Here is a 20,381-nt window from a genome sequence, read left to right as displayed (position 1 = left end):
CACAGCCAAGAAAACCAAGGCCTGGTTCAAGAGGGAAACAATCAAGGTGTTGCAGTGGCCTAGTCAGTCTCCTGACCTTAACCCAATTGAAAACTTGTGGAAGGAGCTCAAGATTAAAGTCCACATGAGACACCCAAAGAACCTAGATAACTTGGAGAAGATCTGCATGGAGGAGTGGGCCAAGATAACTCCAGAGACCTGTGCCGGCCTGATCAGGTCTTATAAAAGACGATTATTAGCTGTAATTGCAAACAAGGGTTATTCCACAAAATATTAAACCTAGGGGTTGAATAATAATTGACGCACACTTTTATGTTGAAAATTTATTAAAATTTAACTGAGCAACATAACTTGTTGGTTTGTAAGATTTATGCATCTGTTCATAAATCCTGCTCTTGTTTGAAGTTTGCAGGCTCTAACTTATTTGCATCTTATCAAACCTGCTAAATCTGCAGGGGGTTGAATACTACTTGTAGGCACTGTATATATATATATATATATATATATTTATACAGTATATATATGTGTCTATATATATATATATATATATCTTAATAGCAAGGGTAACACATCATTTTTAATAGTGCGTATAACCCCTGTAAACTAAAGACGTTGCCGTATGCCTGGATTTCTGACCTGACCTGACATAAATTAAATAATAATTAATTTTAATAAATAAAATGCAATGTAATTAAAAAAGAAATATTACATTTTAATATGAATGATATAATTTAATATTGTTATTGGTATATATATATGGTTAAATATTACATTTACTAAATTAAAATTAATATTAAAGGATTTCTTCATCGTTCCTATGGGAGACCCAGACCATGGGTGTATAGCTTCTGCCTCCGGAGGACACACAAAGTACTACACTAAAAAGTGTAGACCCTCCCTCCGAACATATACACCCCCTGGATAACCAAATATAGCCAGTTCAATGCTTTGTGTTCAGGAGGCACACATCCATACATGCATTCTCATCTGATTTTGATTTTTGGAAAGAGTTTGAAGAAAAGCGGGTCCAAGCCTGGACTCCCGGCATGTCCCTTCTCACCCCACTGTGTCGGCGGTGTTGCTAAGGTTGATTTCAAGGCTGGAGCCTTACATGCCGCGCTCCTTCACCATCCCTCGGGCTCTGGCTTGAAGTGGGAGCCAGCACGGTTCTCCCTGCCTTGCAGGAGACCGGTCTCCATCCGCAGCCCTTTCAGGATCCTGCCGGACGGAGCACTCATCCCTCAGGGACCTGGCCCTGCGTCTCACAAGCTAAGTATCTGAGACGTTATTATCGGGGGTCCCTTGTACTTTATTGTTGGGGAGAGTGTGCTGTGTATCTATTGTGACATTTCCGGCCGGTTCTCTGGTTTTCACCTGAGAACCGCGCCGATGGTGCCTGCTCGCATCGTTAAATTTAGGCCCCGGCTTCGCCTGAGGCCTAGTTTCGTTTTCACTGCCCCTGCATGCCAATCATGCAGAGGGACAGTGCGGCTCCGCCCAGCGACCGTTCGGCACAGGGGAGGGACACTCCTCTCTGAGGTAATATTCCCTCCCCTGTATATCTCCTTGGCCCTCCGGATCCCGCTCTTAGAGTAGGCCCTTCCCCCTCTCCTCGCTCCGGCGCCATTTTATCAGCGTTCTTATGCATGTCTGCATAACCACATTGTGACAGCGATCGGCGCTGGCCATCTCACTGGGGGTCCGGGCTGTGGGATCTGGAGGGCACAGAGATGTCCCAATGTCAAACGGTCTGGCAAGCCACAACCTCCGGTTGTGGACCTGCTTATATACTCTGCGTATATACTCTGCTGGGGGTCATTCTGGCTCAGAGCCCCCACTTCAGCAGCATGTCTCACACGAGGAGCAAGGCTGCAAGGCTGTACTCAATATGCACTGCATGTAGGCTCGTACTGCCTGTACTGAGCACATAACCACATTGTGATGCCTGCTCTAACATGGTGGTGCCTCAGCCTGGAGGCTCATCCCCAGTGGTCCCTCCGGCTGCTCCGGCTCCGGTGGCTGAACCCCCGGCTTGGGTAGAATCCTTCTTTCCAGGGGACAGATGTCCCGGACACTGCTGAGCATGCATCAGCCCCCTCTCAGGGCTCTTCTGCTGCTACGGCTCGCTCAGCAAAGCTCACAGAGGATTCTTCATCTGGCTCAGACCCCGTCCTCCTAAAATGGAGACGCAGGGTCCCCTCTCCTTCCTCGTCCCGCGGCTCTGATTCACAAGCTGACTCGCAGGACAAGGAGGATGCCTTTACTGGGGGCTCGGACGCTACCTCCATGTACCCCATTGATCTGTCCGAAAGTGACGCAGATGCTAGTGATTTGATTGCGTCCATTAATTTTGTACTGGACCTCAATCTGCCTGTATCAGGGGAGCACCCCTCTCTGGCAGAAAAGCATCAGTATACCTTGCCTAAGTGAACAAGGAGTGTGTTCCTTAACCACTCCAGTTTTCAGGCCACTGTGACCAAGCCCAGAGCCTGTCCTGACAGACTCTTCCCAAAGCGTGGTTCTGATGACCGTTTTCCGTTTCCACCAGAGGTGGTCAAGGAGTGGGCTCATTCACCACAGGTAGACCCTCCGGTGTCTAGACTCGCAGCCCGGAAAGTTGTATCAGTGGCTGATGGCAACTCTCTTAAGGATTCCAACCGCCATCTGTATATGAGGCGGCAGGGGCCTCGTGCTCCCCATCTTTTGCAGCAGTGTGGGCTTTCAAAGCCATCTCTGCTTCTCTAGAGGAGATGCATTCCCTCACCAGGGACTCTATGCCCGAGATGGTTGCCTTAACTTCCAGACTTCAGCCTTTTCATCCTATGCCATGTCTGCCATGCTGGAGGCTCCGCACTGCGGTGGCTTCGGCCAATTCTCTCGCTATCCACAGGATCTTGTAAATCTATCACAGGACCTGGAGAATTTTCCTGTCCTGGTGTCTCCCTTCCGGTCATGCTTCTTGGCCTTTTTCCTTGCCGACCCTCCTGTCCCTTCTACAGTCCGGTCTGCAGCTAGGACTAACCCTCAAGGGACAGGTCTCGGCTCTGCCAGTGTTGTTCCAGCGGCGTATCGCCCGGCTGGCTCAGGTGCGCTCCTTCATACAGGGCGCATCTCACATCATGCCGCCTTCCGGCGGTCTTTGGATCCCTGGGACCTTAATCTGGTCCTCACGGCTTCCAGAAACCCCCCTTTGAGCCTCTTAGGGAGGTTTCTTTGTCTCGTCTTTCACAGAAAGGGGTCTTTCTGGTGGCCATAACTTCCCTCGGGAGAGTCTCTGATTTGGCTGCACTCTCTTCGGAGTCACCTTTTTTGGTTTTTCATCAAAACAAGGTGGTTCTCCGTCCGACTCCGGACTTCCTCCCTAAGGTGGTTTCTCTTTCCACCTTAACCAGGACATTTCCCTGCCTTCCTTTTGTCCGGCTCCTGTTCATCGCTTTGAAAAAGCGTTGCATACTTTAGATCTGGTGCGGGCGCTCCGGATCTATGTGTCTCGCACCGCTGTTCTTAGGCGGTGCACCTCTCTTTTTGTGCTGACCACAGGTCGGCGTAAGGGCCTCTCGGCTTCTAAGCCGACCCTAGCTTGTTGGATTGGGTCGGTCATTCCCGATGCCTACCAGTGTACTCGAGTGCCTCCCCCGCCGGGGATCAAGGCACACTCGACCAGAGCTGTCGGTGCCTCTTGGGTTTCAGGCACCAGGCTACGGCTCAGCAGGTCTGTCAGACTGCCACTTGGACTAGTCTGCATGCCTTTTCGAAGCACTACCTAGTGCATGCTCATGCTTCGGCAGATGCGAGCTTGGGCAGACGCACCCTCCAGGCGGCTGTCGCCCATTTGCGAGGTTAGGTTTCGCCTACTTCTCAGTTTTCTGTTTATTCCCACCCATGGACTGCTTTGAGACGTCCCATGGTCTGGGTCTCCCATAGGAACGATGAAGAAAAAGACAATTTTGTTTACTTACCGTAAATTCTTTTTCTTATAGTTCCGTAATGGGAGACCCAGCACCCTCCCTGTTGCCTGTTGGCAGTTTCTTGTTCCGCGTGTTATCACCGGCTGTGGTTGTAGACAGAGGCTCCGGTTGTTCCAGTTCTTGCTCTATCTCTACTTGTGGGTGGCTACTCTCCTTCAGCTTTTGCACTAAACTGGCTATATTTGGTTATCCAGGGGGTGTATATGCTCGGAGGGAGGGGCTACACTTTTTTGTGTAGTACTTTGTGTGTCCTCCGGAGGCAGAAGCTATACACCCATGGTCTGGGTCTCCCATTACGGAACTATAAGAAAAAGAATTTACGGTAAGTAAACAAAATTCTCTTTTTTAATATTAATAAATGAATAATTGGTTCTTATAACCCCTTTAAAATAAAGGCATGGCCCTATTCCTGGAGTTCTCACCTGACATACACCTTATAATAAATTAAATAAATAGTAAGTATTAATATTAAATACATTAATACATAAAATGTAATAAAACATATTAAATTTTAATAATTTTAACATTAATTACATATTACATTTAATAAACTAAAATTAATATTAATGCATTTTAATATTAATAACTTAATAATTAGTTATTATAACCCCTTTAAAATGAAGGCATGGCCCTATGCCTAGATTTCTGACCTGACATACACCCTATAATAAAGTAAATAAATAGTAAGTATTAATAATTAATAATAAATAAAGTGTAATAAAAGTATTAAATTGTAATAATATATTTTAACATTATTTACATATTACATTTAATAAATTAAAATTAATTTTAATTAATTTTAATATTAATAAATTAATAATTAGTTCTTATAACCCCTTTAAAATAAAGGCATGGCCCTATCCCTGGATTTGTGACATGAAATACACTATAATAAATGAATTACCGTAAATAGTGAGTATTAATATTAAATTAATATTAATAGTGTAATAAAAAATAAATATTTAAAATTTTATAATAATTTAATATTTACATATTACATTTAATACATGAAAATTCATATTCATTATTTTTATTATTAATATATTAATAATTAGTTGTTATAATATCGTTAAAATAAAGGCATGGCTCTATCCCTGGATTTCTGACCTGACATACACCCTATAATAAATCTAAATAAATAGTACATATTAATATTAAATATAAATAAAATGTAATGAAAAAATTAAATGTTAATAATAATACAATTTACTATTAATTAAATATTAAATTTAATAAATAACACTTAATGTATTTTAATATTAATAAATTAATAATACATTTATACATTACTTAATCATTAATATGGTCATCACTTTCATTGCAACCTGTTGATACTTTTGTCCCTATAGGCATCGGCTGTGAGAAAAATGGAGCACATGGGCCTAAAAGAGGACAATCTTAACGAGCTGTTCATCACCGTAAATAGTTGCAGCGGTTTGCGTTGCGGGGACAGTCTGCAGCAGCCCAGCCCTTATGTGGCCTATACCTTCTTCCACTTTGGTGATTATTACACCCCGATCGTTACAAGCAGCAATAATCCTCACTTTGAAGATCACAAGGGCTTCCCGGTGCCAATGACGGCGGCTTTGGACCGATACCTTAAGTCGGATTCCCTTATTTTGTATGTCTTTGATGATGAGGACATGAGCGGGGCGTACCTTGGGAAAGCCGGGGTCCCTCTCATCCCGCTTGCTCACGATAAATGCGTTTCAGGTATGACTTGTGCCGGCTTATTCGTCTATATGTAAAGTGTTCTTTATTACGGGGGATTTAGAAAATTCATTTTCCAAGCCCGATTAGGGGCTCCCGGTTTAGACCTCATTCAGACGTCTGGTATGTGAAAAGACCGGACTGATTGCCATCAGTTCACATTTTTATCATATTCTCACTTTTTACCATCACCATTTTATAGTTTTTAGGCCCTGTGCACACTGGAAAACGGAATTTTCTTAAGAAAATTCCGCAGGGTCCGAAAGATTACTGCACCCGTGGTAAAAAAACGCGGCAAACCGCACCCAAAAACTGCATGCGGTTTGGCGCAGTTTTACCGCGGTATTGTTCGCAGTATTGCCGCGGTTTTGCCGCGTTTGGGTTGGTACGTGTGCTTTAATGCATTCAATGCAATAAAGCACATTAAAAAAAAAAGGTCATTTCCTTCTGAGATAGATGGATAGATAGATAGATAGATAGAGGGATAGCTAGATAGATAGAGGGATAGATAGATAGAGGGATAGATAGATAGATAGATAGATAGAGGGATAGATAGATAGATAGATAGAAGGATAGATAGATAGATAGATAGAGGGATAGATAGATAGATAGAAGGATAGATAGATAGAAGGATAGATAGATAGATAGATAGGATAGAAGGATAGATAGAAGGATAGGATAGATAGATAGATAGAAAGATAGAGGGAAAGATAGATAGATAGAAGGATAGATAGATAGATTGGATAGAAGGATAGATAGAAGGATAGGATAGATAGATAGATAGAGGGATAGATAGATAGATTGATAAGATAGGTAGGTAGATAGATAAATAGAGGGATAGATAGATAGATAGAAGGATAGATAGAAGGATATGATAGATAGATAGATAGATAGATAGAAAGATAGAGGGAAAGATAGATAGATACAGGGATAGATAGATGGATAGATAGATAGAGGGATAGATAGATAGAAGGATAGATAGATAGATAGATAGAAGGATAGATAGATAGATAGATAGAAGGATAGATAGATAGATAGAAGGATAGATAGAGTCCCTGTGAGCACACGCTGCATTTCTCCTGAGTGGTAGTGTGTTCACATTACCAACCGTGGGAAATGCCATGTGGTTACCTCTGCAGGCTCGTTGCGAGGCTGCATTCAGCGCTGTGTCAGTGTCACTCGCTTCTGGATGCAAGCAGCGCAGGACGTGGATTACGCCGGAGCTGTGGATTACGCCAGAGCTGTGAGTATCATGACGCACTGAATGATTACGTGGCTCTTTTTTTCAGATGTATATATGAGAGCTCACAACCTGCCTCTTGTTATAGTATTTTCTGTACATTGTCCTGAGGAAGGGGACGGATATGTCCCTGAAACGCGTAGACCTGTGAAAATAAAGAAAAAGGGATTTACTTTTAACAATTTTTGGCTTCTGTGGTGTGGCGCGGTATATTAACCTGCTTTCTTACACTTTTTGATTTTGAATTGCCTCATCACCGCGGGACCGCTGCCTCCCACACTATCACATCGTGATTTACATGCTTTGAAAGGGGTTGTGACTGGCACAACCAAACCAGGTGAGTGTACCTGCCAGTATTCACTTCCACGTGTATACCGGGTAAGACCCTATTTGCGCCTTATCTTTCCACAGTTATCTTATCTATTAGAGCTGTGTGTATGGGAGGGGTTAATAAAGGGGTTAAAGAGAAGGCTTTTTTGTGTTTTATTTAAAATAAAGGATTTTTCGGGGTGTGTTTATTCACTTTACTTACGGGTTGATCATGTCAGCTGTCTCATAGACGCTGCCATGATCAAGCCTGGAGTTAATGGCGGCGATGCGCTGCCATTAACTCCTTATTACCTGGATATCCACCGCATCACGGCATCTGGAAGAGGCGGGGACACTCCGGGACTGTCACATAATGCATGCGACAGTCCCGGGGAAGCTGCGGCTGATATTCTCGGCTGCAGAAGGAGGGGGGACATTAACCCTGCCCCTCACCCTCCCCAGCCTGAGAATACCGGGCCGCCGCTGTGTGCTTACCTCGGCTGGAAGGTAAAAATACGGCGGAGCCCACGTGTTTTTTTTTTCTATATTTCCGTTTGATTTGTATGTGTATTTTATATGTCTGTGTGTGAGTGATGTGTGTGTGTGTTCTATGTCTGTGATGTGTGTGTGTGTGTGCGTGTGTGTGTGTGTTATATGTCTGTGATGTGTGTGTGTTCTATGTCTGTGATGTGTGAGTGATGTGTGTGTGTTCTATGTCTGTGTGTGTTCTATGTCTGTGTGTGAGTGATGTGTGTGTGTGTTCTATGTGATGTGTGAGTGATGTGTGTGTGTTCTATGTCTGTGATGTGTGTGTGTTCTATGTCTGTGATGTGTGAGTGATGTGTGTGTGTTCTATGTCTGTGATGTGTGAGTGATGTGTGTGTGTTCTATGTCTGTGTCTGTGATGTGTGTGTGTTCTATGTCTGTGATGTGTGTGTGTGTGTGTGTGTGTGTGTGTGTTCTATGTCTGTGATGTGTGTGTGTGTGTGTGTGTTCTATGTCTGTGATGTGTGAGTGATGTGTGTGTGTTGTATGTCTGTGATGTATGAGTGATGTGTGTGTGTTCTGTGTGTGTGTGTGTTCTATGTCTGTGATGTGTGTGTGTGTGTGTGTTCTATGTCTGTGATGTGTGAGTGATGTGTGTGTGTTCTATGTCTGTGATGTGTGTGTGTTCTATGTCTGTGATGTGTGAGTGATGTGTGTGTGTTCTATGTCTGTGATGTGTGTGTGTTCTATGTCTGTGATGTATGAGTGATGTGTGTGTTCTATGTCTGTGTGTGTGTGATGTGTCTGTGTTCTATGTCTGTGTGTGAGTGATGTGTGTGTGTGTGTGTTCTATGTCTGTGTGTGAGTGATGTGTGTGTGTGTGTTCTATGTCTGTGATGTGTCTGTGATGTGTGTGTGTTCTATGTCTGTGATGTGTGAGTGATGTGTGTGTGTTCTATGCCTGTGTCTGTGATGTGTGTGTTCTCTGCCTGTGTGAGTGTGTTCTATATCTGTGATGTGTGTGTGTGTTCTATGTCTGTGTGTGAGTGATGTGTGTGTATTCTATGTCTGTGTGATGTGTGTGTTCTATGTCTGTGTCTGTGATGTGTGTGTGTGTGTTCTATGTCTGTGTGTGTGTGATGTGTGTGTGTTCTATGTCTGTGTGTGAGTGATGTGTGTGTGTGTTCTATGTCTGTGTGTGAGTGATGTGTGTGTGTTCTATGTCTGTGTGTGTGATGTGTGTGTGTGTTCTATGTCTGTGTCTGTGATGTGTGTGTGTGTTCTATGTCTGTGTGTGTGTGTTCTATGTCTGTGATGTGTGAGTGATGTGTGTGTGTTCTATGTCTGTGATGTGTGAGTGATGTGTGTGTGTTCTATGTCTGTGTGTGAGTGATGTGTGTGTGTGTTCTATGTCTGTGTGTGAGTGATGTGTGTGTATTCTATGCCTGTGTATGAGTGATGTGTGTGTTCTATGTCTGTGTGTGTGTGTTCTATGTCTGTGATGTGTGAGTGATGTGTGTGTGTTCTATGCCTGTGTCTGTGATGTGTGTGTGTGTGTGTGTGTGTGTTCTCTGTCTGTATGTGAGTGTGTTCTATGTCTGTGATGTGTGTGTGTTCTATGTCTGTGTGTGAGTGATGTGTGTGTGTGTGTGTGTGTATTCTATGTCTGTGTGTGAGTGATGTGTGTGCTCTATGTCTGTGATGTATGAGTGATGTGTGTGTGTTCTATGTCTGTGTATGAGTGATGTTTGTGTGTTTTATTTTTATGTCTGTGTGTGAGTGATGTGTGTGTTCTATGTCTGTTATGTGTGTGTGTGTGTGTGTGTGTGTTCTATGTCTGTGTCTGTGATGTGTGTGTGTGTTCTCTGTCTGTGTGTGAGTGTGTTCTATGTCTGTGATGTGTGTGTGTTCTATGTCTGATGTGTGAGTGATGTGTGTGTGTTCTATCTCTGTGTGTGAGTGATGTGTGTGTGTATGTTCTATGCCTGTGTGTGTGTTCTATGTCTGTGATGTGTGAGTGCTGTGTGTGTGTTCTATGTCTGTGATGTTTGTGTGTTCTATGTCTGTGTGTGAGTGATGTGTGTGTGTTCTATGTCTGTGATGTATGAGTGATGTGTGTGTGTTCTATGTCTGTGATGTATGAGTGATGTGTGTGTTCTATGTCTGTGATGTGTGTGTGTGTGTGTGTGTGTGTGTGTTCTATGTCTGTGTGTGAGTGATGCGTGTGTGTTGTATGTCTGTGATGTGTGTGTGTGTGTGTGTGTGTTCTATGTCTGTGATGTGTGTGTGTTCTATGTCTGTGATGTGTGTGTTCTATGTCTGTGATGTGTGTGTGTGTGTGTGTGTGTGTGTGTTCTATGTCTGTGTGTGAGTGATGCGTGTGTGTTGTATGTCTGTGATGTATGAGTGATGTGTGTGTGTTGTATGTGTGTGTGTTCTTTGTCTGTGATGTGTGTGTGTGTGTGTTCTATGTCTATGTGTGAGTGATGTGTGTGTGTTCCATGTCTGTGATGTATGAGTGATGTGTGTGTGTTCTATGTCTGTGATGTGTGTTTGTGTGTGTGTGTGTTCTATGTCTATGTGTGAGTGATGTGTGTGTGTGTGTGTGTGTGTGTGTTCTATGTCTGTGATGTGTGTGTGTGTGTTCTGTGTCTGTGATGTGTGTGTGTGTGTGTGTGTTCTATGTCTGTGTCTGTGATGTGTGTGTGTGTTCTCTGTCTGTGTGTGAGTGTGTTTTATGTCTGTGATGTGTGTGTGTTCTATGTCTGTGATGTGTGAGTGATGTGTGTGTGTGTTCTATGTCTGTGATGTGTGTGTGTGTTCTATGTCTGTGATGTGTGTGTGTTCTATGTCTGTGTCTGTGATGTGTGTTCTATGTCTGTGATGTGTGTGTGTGTGTGTCATATGTCTGTGTCTGAGTGTGTGTGTGTTCTATGTCTGTGTATGAGTGATGTGTGTGTGTTTTGTGTCTGTGTGTGAGTGATGTCTGTGTCTGTGTGTGTGTGTGTGTTCTATGTCTGTGATGTGTGAGTGATGTGTGTGTGTGTGTGTTCTATGTCTGTGATGTGTGTGTGTGTGTGTTCTATGTCTGTGTCTGTGATGTGTGTGTGTGTGTGTTCTATGTCTGTGATGTGTGTGTGTTCTATGTCTGTGATGTGTGTGTGTTCTATGTCTGTGATGTGTGTGTGTGTGTGTGTGTTCTATGTCTGTGATGTGTGTGTGTGTGTGTGTGTGTGTGTGTGTGTTCTATGTCTGTGATGTGTGTTCTATGTCTGTGATATGTGTGTGTGTGTGTGTGTGTGTGTTCTATGTCTGTGATGTGTGTGTGTTCTATGTCTGTGATGTGTGAGTGATGTGTGTGTGTTCTATGTCTGTGATGTGTGTGTGTATTCTATGTCTGTGATGTGTGTGTGTGTATTCTATGTCTGTGATGTGTGTTCTATGTCTGTGATGTGTGAGTGATGTGTGTGTGTGTGTTCTATGTCTGTGATGTGTGTGTGTATTCTATGTCTGTGATGTGTGTGTGTGTATTCTATGTCTGTGATGTGTGTTCTATGTCTGTGATGTGTGTGTGTGTGTGTGTGTGTGTCATATGTCTGTGTCTGAGTGTGTGTGTGTTCTATGTCTGTGTATGAGTGATGTGTGTGTGTTTTGTGTCTGTGTGTGAGTGATGTCTGTGTGTGTGTGGGATGTGTGTGTGTTCTATGTCTGTGATGTGTGAGTGATGTGTGTGTTCTATGTCTGTGATGTGTGTGTGTGTGTGTGTGTGTTCTATGTCTGTGATGTGTGTGTGTGTGTGTGTGTTCTATGTCTGTGATGTGTGTGTGTGTGTTCTATGTCTGTGTCTGTGATGTGTGTGTGTGTGTTCTGTGTCTGTGATGTGTGTGTGTGTGTGTTCTATGTCTGTGATGTGTGTGTGTGTGTGTGTGTGTTCTATGTCTGTGATGTGTGTGTTCTATGTCTGTGATGTGTGTGTGTTCTATGTCTGTGATGTGTGTGTGTGTGTGTGTGTTCTATGTCTGTGATGTGTGTGTGTGTGTGTGTGTGTGTGTTCTATGTCTGTGATGTGTGTGTGTGTGTGTGTGTGTGTTCTATGTCTGTGATGTGTGTGTTCTATGTCTGTGATGTGTGTGTGTGTGTGTGTGTGTGTGTGTGTGTGTGTGTTCTATGTCTGTGATGTGTGTGTGTTCTATGTCTGTGATGTGTGTGTTCTATGTCTGTGATGTGTGTGTGTGTGTGTGTGTGTGTGTGTTCTATGTCTGTGATGTGTCTGTGATGTGTCTGTGATGTGTGTGTGTTCTATGTCTGTGATGTGTGAGTGATGTGTGTGTGTGTTCTATGTCTGTGTCTGTGATGTGTGTGTTCTATGTCTGTGATGTGTGTGTGTGTGTGTGTGTTCTATGTCTGTGATGTGTGTGTGTGATGTGTGTGTGTTTACTCTCTGCTCCGCTTCCTCTTCCTGTAATGACATCACTTCCCTGTGGGATTTCACGATTACATTGCAGTCAATGGATTGAAATCCCGCAGGGACCTGCGGAAAAGAAGTGACATGCAATTGTTTTTGCTGCGGGAATCCCGAAGCAAAACATGCAGCTGTCAAATTCCTCCTAGTGCGCACAGGATTTTATTTCCTCATAGGTTTTGCTGGTGAATCGAAACATGCAGCAAAACGGCAGGAAATCCGCGGAAAAAACCAGTAAGTGCGCACAGGGCCTTATTCCTATTTGTAAGAAAAATACTGATGCTGAAACAGGGACAGCACTAGGATGCAACTAGGATGCCATTAGTGAGTTTTTCATGGACCCGTTCACTTGAAGAAGCAAATTTGATCCTCAAATGAGATAAAAGATGGACGTGTTTCCATTTCTTTTGTGGACTATCATGGTCATAAGGGGTATGTGTTCTGCCCACGACAAAAAGTGAATGGGGCTGTTGGGATAGGCCATCGGTAGCAGGGAGACTCTTCAGTGTTGACATCGCTCCTTTTACTTGCACACTGTCTGCTAATGGTGGCTGCCAACGTAACGATGACTGTAAGGCGGGCTTTGCATGTTGCGACATCGCAAGCCGATGCTGCGATGTCGCACGCAATAGTCCCCGTCCCCGTCGCAGATACAATATCTTGTGAAAGCTGGCGTAGCGAAAATTATCGCTATGCCGGCTTCACATGCACTCACCTGCCCTGCGACCGTCGCTCTGGCCGGCGACCCGCCTCCTTATTAAGGGGGCGGGTCGTGCGGCGTCACTGCGATGTCACACGGCAGGCGGCCAATAGGAGCTGAGGGACGGAGATGGGCAAAATGTAAACATCCCGCCCACCTCCTTCCTTCTGCATAACCTACGGAAGCCGCGGTGACGCCGGTAGGAGATGTTCCTCGCTCCTGCGACTTCACGCTCAGCGATGTGTGCTGCCGCAGGAGCGAGGAACAACATCGGCCCGTCGCGTCAGCGTAATTATGGATTACGCCGACGCTGCACCGTTGATACGATTACGACGCTTTTGCGCTCGTTAATCGTATCATCTAGGCTTTACACACTGCGATGTCGCATGCGACGCCGGATGTGCGTCACTTTCAATTTGACCCCACCGACATCGCACCTGCGATGTTGTAGTGTGCAAAGCCCGCCTAAGTCTACGTACCACGGACCTTTTAATCAGCGGATCTGTGAGGGCCACAGCCCCCGATCTGATATTGCCAGCCTGTGCCAACAACTGGTCATCAATATTGAGCGCGAAAAACCTCTTTACTAAAGAAGTGTTCCTCTAAGTAATACACCACGACAGAAGGCAGGAGGACCCCACATGTCTGTGTAATACAATCCCATAGCTGAATTGTGTAATACATTATTTCCCCTGCGGAGGCACTGCAGTTACATTTCAAATGATTGCTAACCTCTTCTTTTGATTACCGCTGTCTGTCGCTGCAGTGGATTACCGTGTGAGATAATAACCATTGTGTGTGGACTGTATGTCACATTATTCTTTTTATTTTGACTTTGTCTCACAGGTACGTTTCAGCTTACAGATATTAAGGGGGATGAAAAGGGAACGATTAAGGTGACCTTAAAGTGGAAATCCACATACCTGCCGCCACGTGAGACGATTCTCACAGGACCACTGGTGGATGAGCTGCCGAAGGAAAAGCCAGTTCCTGTACGATTACTTACAGAGGAAGAAGTGCAGGCGCCAAAACTGAAAGCCCTGGAGCCTGTGCCTGTTGTAAGTATAGTATTTCCTAATACAGTGGAACCTTGGTTTACCAGAACAATCCATTCTGGGAGTGTGCTAGCTACTCGTCTAGCAAAGCAAGATTTCCCATAGGAAATAATGCAAGCTCAGACAATTCATTCCACAACTTGTTCAATGTCCCATCCTGGTGCCCTATTGTGCTATTCCAAACACGCGTACACACACACACACACACACACAAACGTATGCACGCAATAACACACGCACAAACACATGCACACACACACACTCACACAAACACACACACACACACGCACACATACACGCACACACACGGACACACACACGCACAAACACATGCGCACGCACACACACTCACGCACACAAACACACACACACGCACACATACACGCACACACACGGACACACACACGCACAAACACATGCGCACGCACACACACGCACACAAACACACACACACACACTCACGCACACAAACACACGCACACACACTCACGCACACAAACACACGCACAAACACATGCAAACACACACATACTCACGCACACAAACACACGCACACATACGCAGACACACACATGCACAAGCACGCACACACACACATTATTCTCACCTTACCTTCCGTTCTGTCGCCAGACTCATGGTTCTTGTAGTTCGTCAGTGCAGAATGTGTATCGGGTAACCATCGCAACAAAGGAGGAACTTCCGCTGCCAGAGCGCTGACGTCAAAGGCAGGAGCCGCTTGCCTCTGATTGGTCAGCGCGTTGCCTCTGAGTAGCGGCTGACAGCGGAAGTTCCGGCATCGGTCGTGATGGTTACCCGATACACATCCTGTACCGGCGAACTACAAGAACCATGAGGCCGGCGATGGAACAAAAGGTAAGGTGAGAATAATATGTGCGTGTTTGTGTGTTTGTGCGGACTGCAAGAGCAGATCAGAGTACGGTGAAAGTACGGAACCGGAAGTGTGTGCGGTGAGTATTTGCTCGTATGGCAAAGCATTGCTCGTAAACTGAGTTACAAATTTACAGCAAGCTTTGCTCGTAAAGCGAAATACTTGCAAACCGGGTTACTCATTAACCGAGGTTCCACTGTAAAGCAAACCTGTCAGCAGGTTTTTGCTATGTAATCTAAGAATACCATGATTCCAGCGATGTGTCACTTACTGAGCTGTGTGTTGTCATTGCAATAAAATTCGTGTTTTATCAGCAGGAGATTATCATTACAGGACTAGGTGTCTCATGCCACCTGGTCCAACCATCCCCCACCACTGATTAGGAGCTTTCTGCCTATGCCCAGTGTACACAGAAAGCTACCAATCAGTGGTGAGGATGGGGATATACAGAGCTCAGTATTCCGAGATATCAAGCTGAGAAAACTGTGATTCTATCTCAACTGCTGCACCCAGTAAACTGATACGTCACAGGAACCAGGGTCTCTGTCCCTATGGGATGCTGCTTTCAGGTGAGATAGCAAAAATCAGATGACAGATTCCCTTTAAGTGACCTTGATTGGCAGGAGCCTCTTGCAGGTTGAACCATTAGCATGAATCTGATGCTGACTATGCTCCTACTCCGAAAAGCTGCAGACTTAGCAAAGACAACCAGGGAGGATGCATCTCGGATGACAAGTCTGTGGCCCGTCCCAGGCAGATCTTCCACAGCCCTCTCCCCTATAGTGACAGGTCTTTATTTGTGTATAGGGACAGGCCTGTCAGTTTCGGGAAGCAGGGCGGGAACTATGCGATACCGTACCGATATCGCTAGCGAGCGTACCCGCCCCCGTCGATTGTGCGTCACGGGCAAATCGCTGCCCGTGGCGCACAACATCGCTAACACCCGTCACACATGCTTACCTTCCCTGCGACGTCGCTCTGGCCGGCGATCCACCTCCTTTCTAAGGGGGCGGTTCGTGCGGCGTCACAGCGACGTCACACGGCAGCCATCCAATAGCATCGGAGGGGCGGAGATGAGCGGCCGGAACATGCTGCCCACCTCCTTCCTTCCTCATTGCCGGTGGACGTAGGTAAGGAGATGTTCGTCGTTCTTGCGGTGTCACACATAGTGATGGTGCCTCAGGAACGACGAACAACATCGTACCTGCAGCAGCAACGATATTAAGGAAATGAACGACGTGTCAACAAGCAACTTTTTTCACGTTTTTGCGATCATTGATCGTCGCTCGTTGGTGTCACACGCTGCGATGTCGCTAACTGCTCCGGATGTGCGTCACTAACGACGTGACCCTGACGATATATCGTATCGATGTCGCAGCGTGTAAAGCACCCTTTTGACAAGTCATCTGAGGTGCACATGCTCCTGCCGGATTTTCAAACCATATTTTACTGTTCTTGCATTTTCCAATGTGACGCTTAACTCAGAGAAAGCATGAAAGTGGCGCAATTTTAAGTTGTGTGGCGTGAGGAGGTGATATGTATGTAAAAAGATAGAACTTCTTGTGACCATTTTAGCAACATCTACAACCCCTTCTATCAGCTGCTGAGAGTCGGCCCCTCCCCGAGCTGACATTTGGGATAACCCCTCAGAGAATTCCAGGAGGAAAATATTGATACTTATTTCCAGAAACAGCGCCTGTCACATGGAGTTTTCCACAAACTTCACTGACTGTCATGGCGGCCTTAGGCTCTGTTCAGATTGCAGATTCTGACACTCCGCCTGAGAGATTCTCCGGTGTCTGTGATCAACACAGGGAGATTCAGGTGTCGACCTGCTGTGTGCTGATTCATAGGCAGGCCATCAAGAGTTAATCTCTGCTGGTCTGCTTGCTCCTTTGATCTCATGTTGTGGGGGAGCCAATCACATCTGCTTCCATCCTATTTATGCTGGTTGAATCTTTCCATGCCAGCTATAGTTTGTCTATGTTTGTCTGTGAAGTGCGGTGTCATAGACCTTCTGGTTAAAGTTGTGCTCATTGCTTGGCGCAGTTGAGGAGTTTATCCCTTTTATTTTGTACTTCCTGCTCTTGATTTTCCTCCTAAATCTCTTATTGTCTTTACCTTTTGTGTGTGCGTGCTGTGTGACAGAGTTTTGGTTTTCCCTTGTCTGTCTTTATGGGTAGGAATATACTTGCAAGAGACTCGAGCATATCGCATCACCCAGGACAGCCTGCCTCTCTCCCAACAAGAGTGGGTCAGTTGCATCTATTTCTATGCAGCTGAGACGCTTCCGTCAGGAAAGAGGCAGGCCGTCCCGGGTGATGCGATGTGAGATACGCTCGAGTCTCTCAAAAGTGGAATCCTACCCGATCTGTGGGTTTCTTCACATGCATGTCCTGTCCCTTCTCGAGGAAGAGGGGCAATCAGATCAAGACTGGTCAGGAGCAGGGCCAGGAAGGAGACTCGGGCATGTCCACCATCAGGAGTATCCCTTAGCTTAGGGATAGCATAGGGCCCCCGAGCTCGAGGGACAGTTTAGGAGCCCCGGTTTCACGCTATCCCATAAACATCGTGACAGCGCCTCCAGTCTCCACACGTTTGCTTTTATTGCAGTTTAGCTCCATCCACTTTATAAGAACTGAACTGCAGCACCTGATGCAGTCCATGAGGATGTAGGGTTTGGTTTCTCGTGGACAGTGGTCATTTTTCTCTAACCCTGTAAAACTCTTTTACCCTTTGAAAGTATTGTATCACCGTCTGGGGTCCTGCTGCGTGTACAGTAGTTGGCCAAAGCCAATAGTTCCTTCAGGATCCTGTGCTGTATACACCAAGGCCCTGATTGATTAACAGATGTACTAATGAATTTGGCACACCCGCCAGACATTTTACATCATGGTTTGGGGCTGTTTCAGGATACGGCGCTGGCAAAGTTCATATAATTGAAGGAAGGATGAATGGACAAATGTACCCAGACATTCTTGATAAAAATCTGCTTCCATCTACCAAGATGATGAAGGTGGACATTTCAGAATGACGATCACAAACACACAGCCAAGGAAACTCTCAATTGATTTTAGAGAAAAAAAATAAAGCTGCTAGAATGGCCAAGGCTATCACCTGATCTGAATCCAATAGAAAATGTATGGAAGGAACTAAAATTCAAAGTTCATAGAAGGAGCCCACGAGACCTTCAGGATATGAAGTGTGTTTGTGTGGAAGAATGGGTCGAAATCACACCTGAGCAATGCATGTGTCTAGTTTTTCCATACAGGAGCCAGGAGACTATCCCTATATAAACCATTTCATAAACCTTGACATCAAATAAATAAGGCAAATATTAAAGACAGAGTACGTACTTATCTTACAAAACCCAAGATGTCAAAATGTGTTGTTTTTTTTACATTCATTGCAGTGAAAACAGTAAAAGAGTTTAATGCCGGGGCAGCGGTTGACACTACGAGCCTGTCTGAGAATGGAGTGACTTAAGGCAAACTGGAGATGTTAACCATGTCCCCCGTGCTTCTGCAGAGCGGCACATATGGTCCTGCGAAGCACTGAACGTGGGGATTAAACAGTTAGTGTCTACAAGTGGAATTCATAAAATCCCGGTCTGGGGAGCGGACCACATGTGTCCTACACATTGTGCTGACTGTCACAACTCTCACTTCCAAAATATTTGTAAGCCAACACATTTTTATGTGGCAACTGCAGTCACACCCGAAATAATTTTAACAGGCTGATAAAGAACATCGCTCCTACCCAGAAAGCAGATGACACTGATTATCGTTCTTCATACGCAGGCACATTCACCGCTTGTGCTCATTATGTGCTTGAAATGGGGATACTCAGCTGGGAGGGGGCTTGTAAAAATGTATATCCATTAACTAAATACGGTGAGACCCCAACAATCTCTCCATTGACAGGACCATAATTCTCTATATCTCATATGGACAAATCTACCCAGCCACAATTTCTCAATAGTCACAGACTCTATGCATTCGCCAGGACAGACTATTTCATAATCATGGGCACCATCGACCGCATTCTGTCACATGGAGGGTTTTCTAACTTCACCGACTATCATGGCGGCATTGGGATCTGCTCAGACTACTGATTCTGAGGTCTGTTATCCACACAGGCTGACTTGAGCGTCAAGCAACAGATTGGTGGTTCATAGGCAGGCTAGCAAGAGTTAAGGGGGCTTTACACGCTACGATATCGTTAATGTTTTATCGACGGGGTCACGTTGTTAGTGACGCACATCCGGCGTCATTAACGATATCGCAGCGTGTGACACGTACCTGCGACCTTAAGCGACCTCAAAAATGGTGATAATCGTTCACCATGGAGAGGTCGTCCCAAACTAAAAAATCGGTAAGGGTTGTTTTTCGTTGTGGTTCGTCGCTCATGCGGCAGCACACATCGCTATGTGTGACACCGCAGGAGCGAGGAACGTCTCCTTACCTGCCGCCGGCCCAAATGCGGAAGGAAGGAGGTGGGCGGGATGTTACGTTCTGCTCATCTCTGCCCCTCCGCTTTGATTGGCCGGCCGCTTAGTGTCGTTGCGGTGACGTCGCTGTGATGCCGAAAGTCCCTCACCCTTGAAGGAGGGATTGTTCGGCAGTCACAGCGACGATGCTGACCAGGTAAGTACGTGTGATGCTGCTGTAGCGATAATGTTCGCTACGGCAGCGATCACAAACAATCACATGCGCGACGGGGGTGGGTACATACACGCTCGATATCGCTAGAAATTGCTAGCGATATCGCTACCGTGTAAAGCCCCCTTTAATCTCTGCTGGTCTGCTTGTGAGTCACCTTTGAGCACATGTTGTGGAGGAGCCAATCACAACTGCTCCTTTCTTTGTCGCTCCATTGGGAGACCCAGACAATTGGGGTGTATAGCTTCTGCCTCCGGAGGCCACACAAAGTATTACACTTAAAAGTGTAAACCCCTCCCCTCTGCCTATACACCCCCCCGTGCATCACGGGCTCCTCAGTTTTTATGCTTTGTGCGAAGGAGGCACACATGCACGCATAGCTCCACATTTTAGTCAGCAGCAGCTGCTGACTATATCGGATGGAAGAAAAGAGGGCCCATAACAGGGCCCCCGGCATGCTCCCTTCTCACCCCACTCTGGTCGGCGGTGCTGTTAAGGTTGAGGTATCCATTGCGGGTACATAGGCAGGAGCCACATGCTGTTGTCCTTCCCCATCCCTTAGGGGCTCTGGGTGAAGTGGGATCCTAATCGGTCACCAGGCACTGGGACCGTGCTCCCTCCGCAGCCCCTGGGGGAATCTGCTGGACAGGAGACCGGGTATCGTCAGGGACAAGGCCCTGCTCCTCTGAGGTACTCTGTGTCCCCTTGGGGACGGCGCATAGAGCGCCTGTGTTATGGACGCTGCAGCAGCTGCTGGGTGTGTTGGTGCGCCGGGACTACCGCGCTGACCGCGCTTGTTTGCCGGCCGCGCTTATAACTTTACTCCCCGGCTTTTGCGGCCTAGTACCGCATACTCCCGCCCCCGGGCCTGCCAGTCAGGGGTAAGGGCGGGACGCTGCAC

General features: G+C 45.9%; 1 protein-coding gene across 1 annotated transcript in view; it reads left to right on the top strand.

The window, feature by feature from the left end:
• Positions 1 to 20,381, top strand: part of RPGRIP1L (RPGRIP1 like) — a 283,031-nt gene that overhangs the window by 191,773 nt on the left and 70,877 nt on the right. The window contains exons 17-18 of the mRNA XM_075325764.1: positions 5,318 to 5,681; positions 13,722 to 13,933. Coding sequence (XP_075181879.1) covers positions 5,318 to 5,681; positions 13,722 to 13,933 — 576 coding nt within the window. The remainder of the gene's footprint in view (positions 1 to 5,317; positions 5,682 to 13,721; positions 13,934 to 20,381) is intronic.

This window comes from Anomaloglossus baeobatrachus, chromosome 10, assembly GCF_048569485.1.
Source record: "Anomaloglossus baeobatrachus isolate aAnoBae1 chromosome 10, aAnoBae1.hap1, whole genome shotgun sequence".
In the NCBI taxonomy this organism is placed as follows: domain Eukaryota; kingdom Metazoa; phylum Chordata; class Amphibia; order Anura; family Aromobatidae; genus Anomaloglossus; species Anomaloglossus baeobatrachus.
The sequence above is the reverse complement of the archived record's forward strand: the minus strand, read 5'-3'. Positions and strand labels throughout refer to the sequence as shown.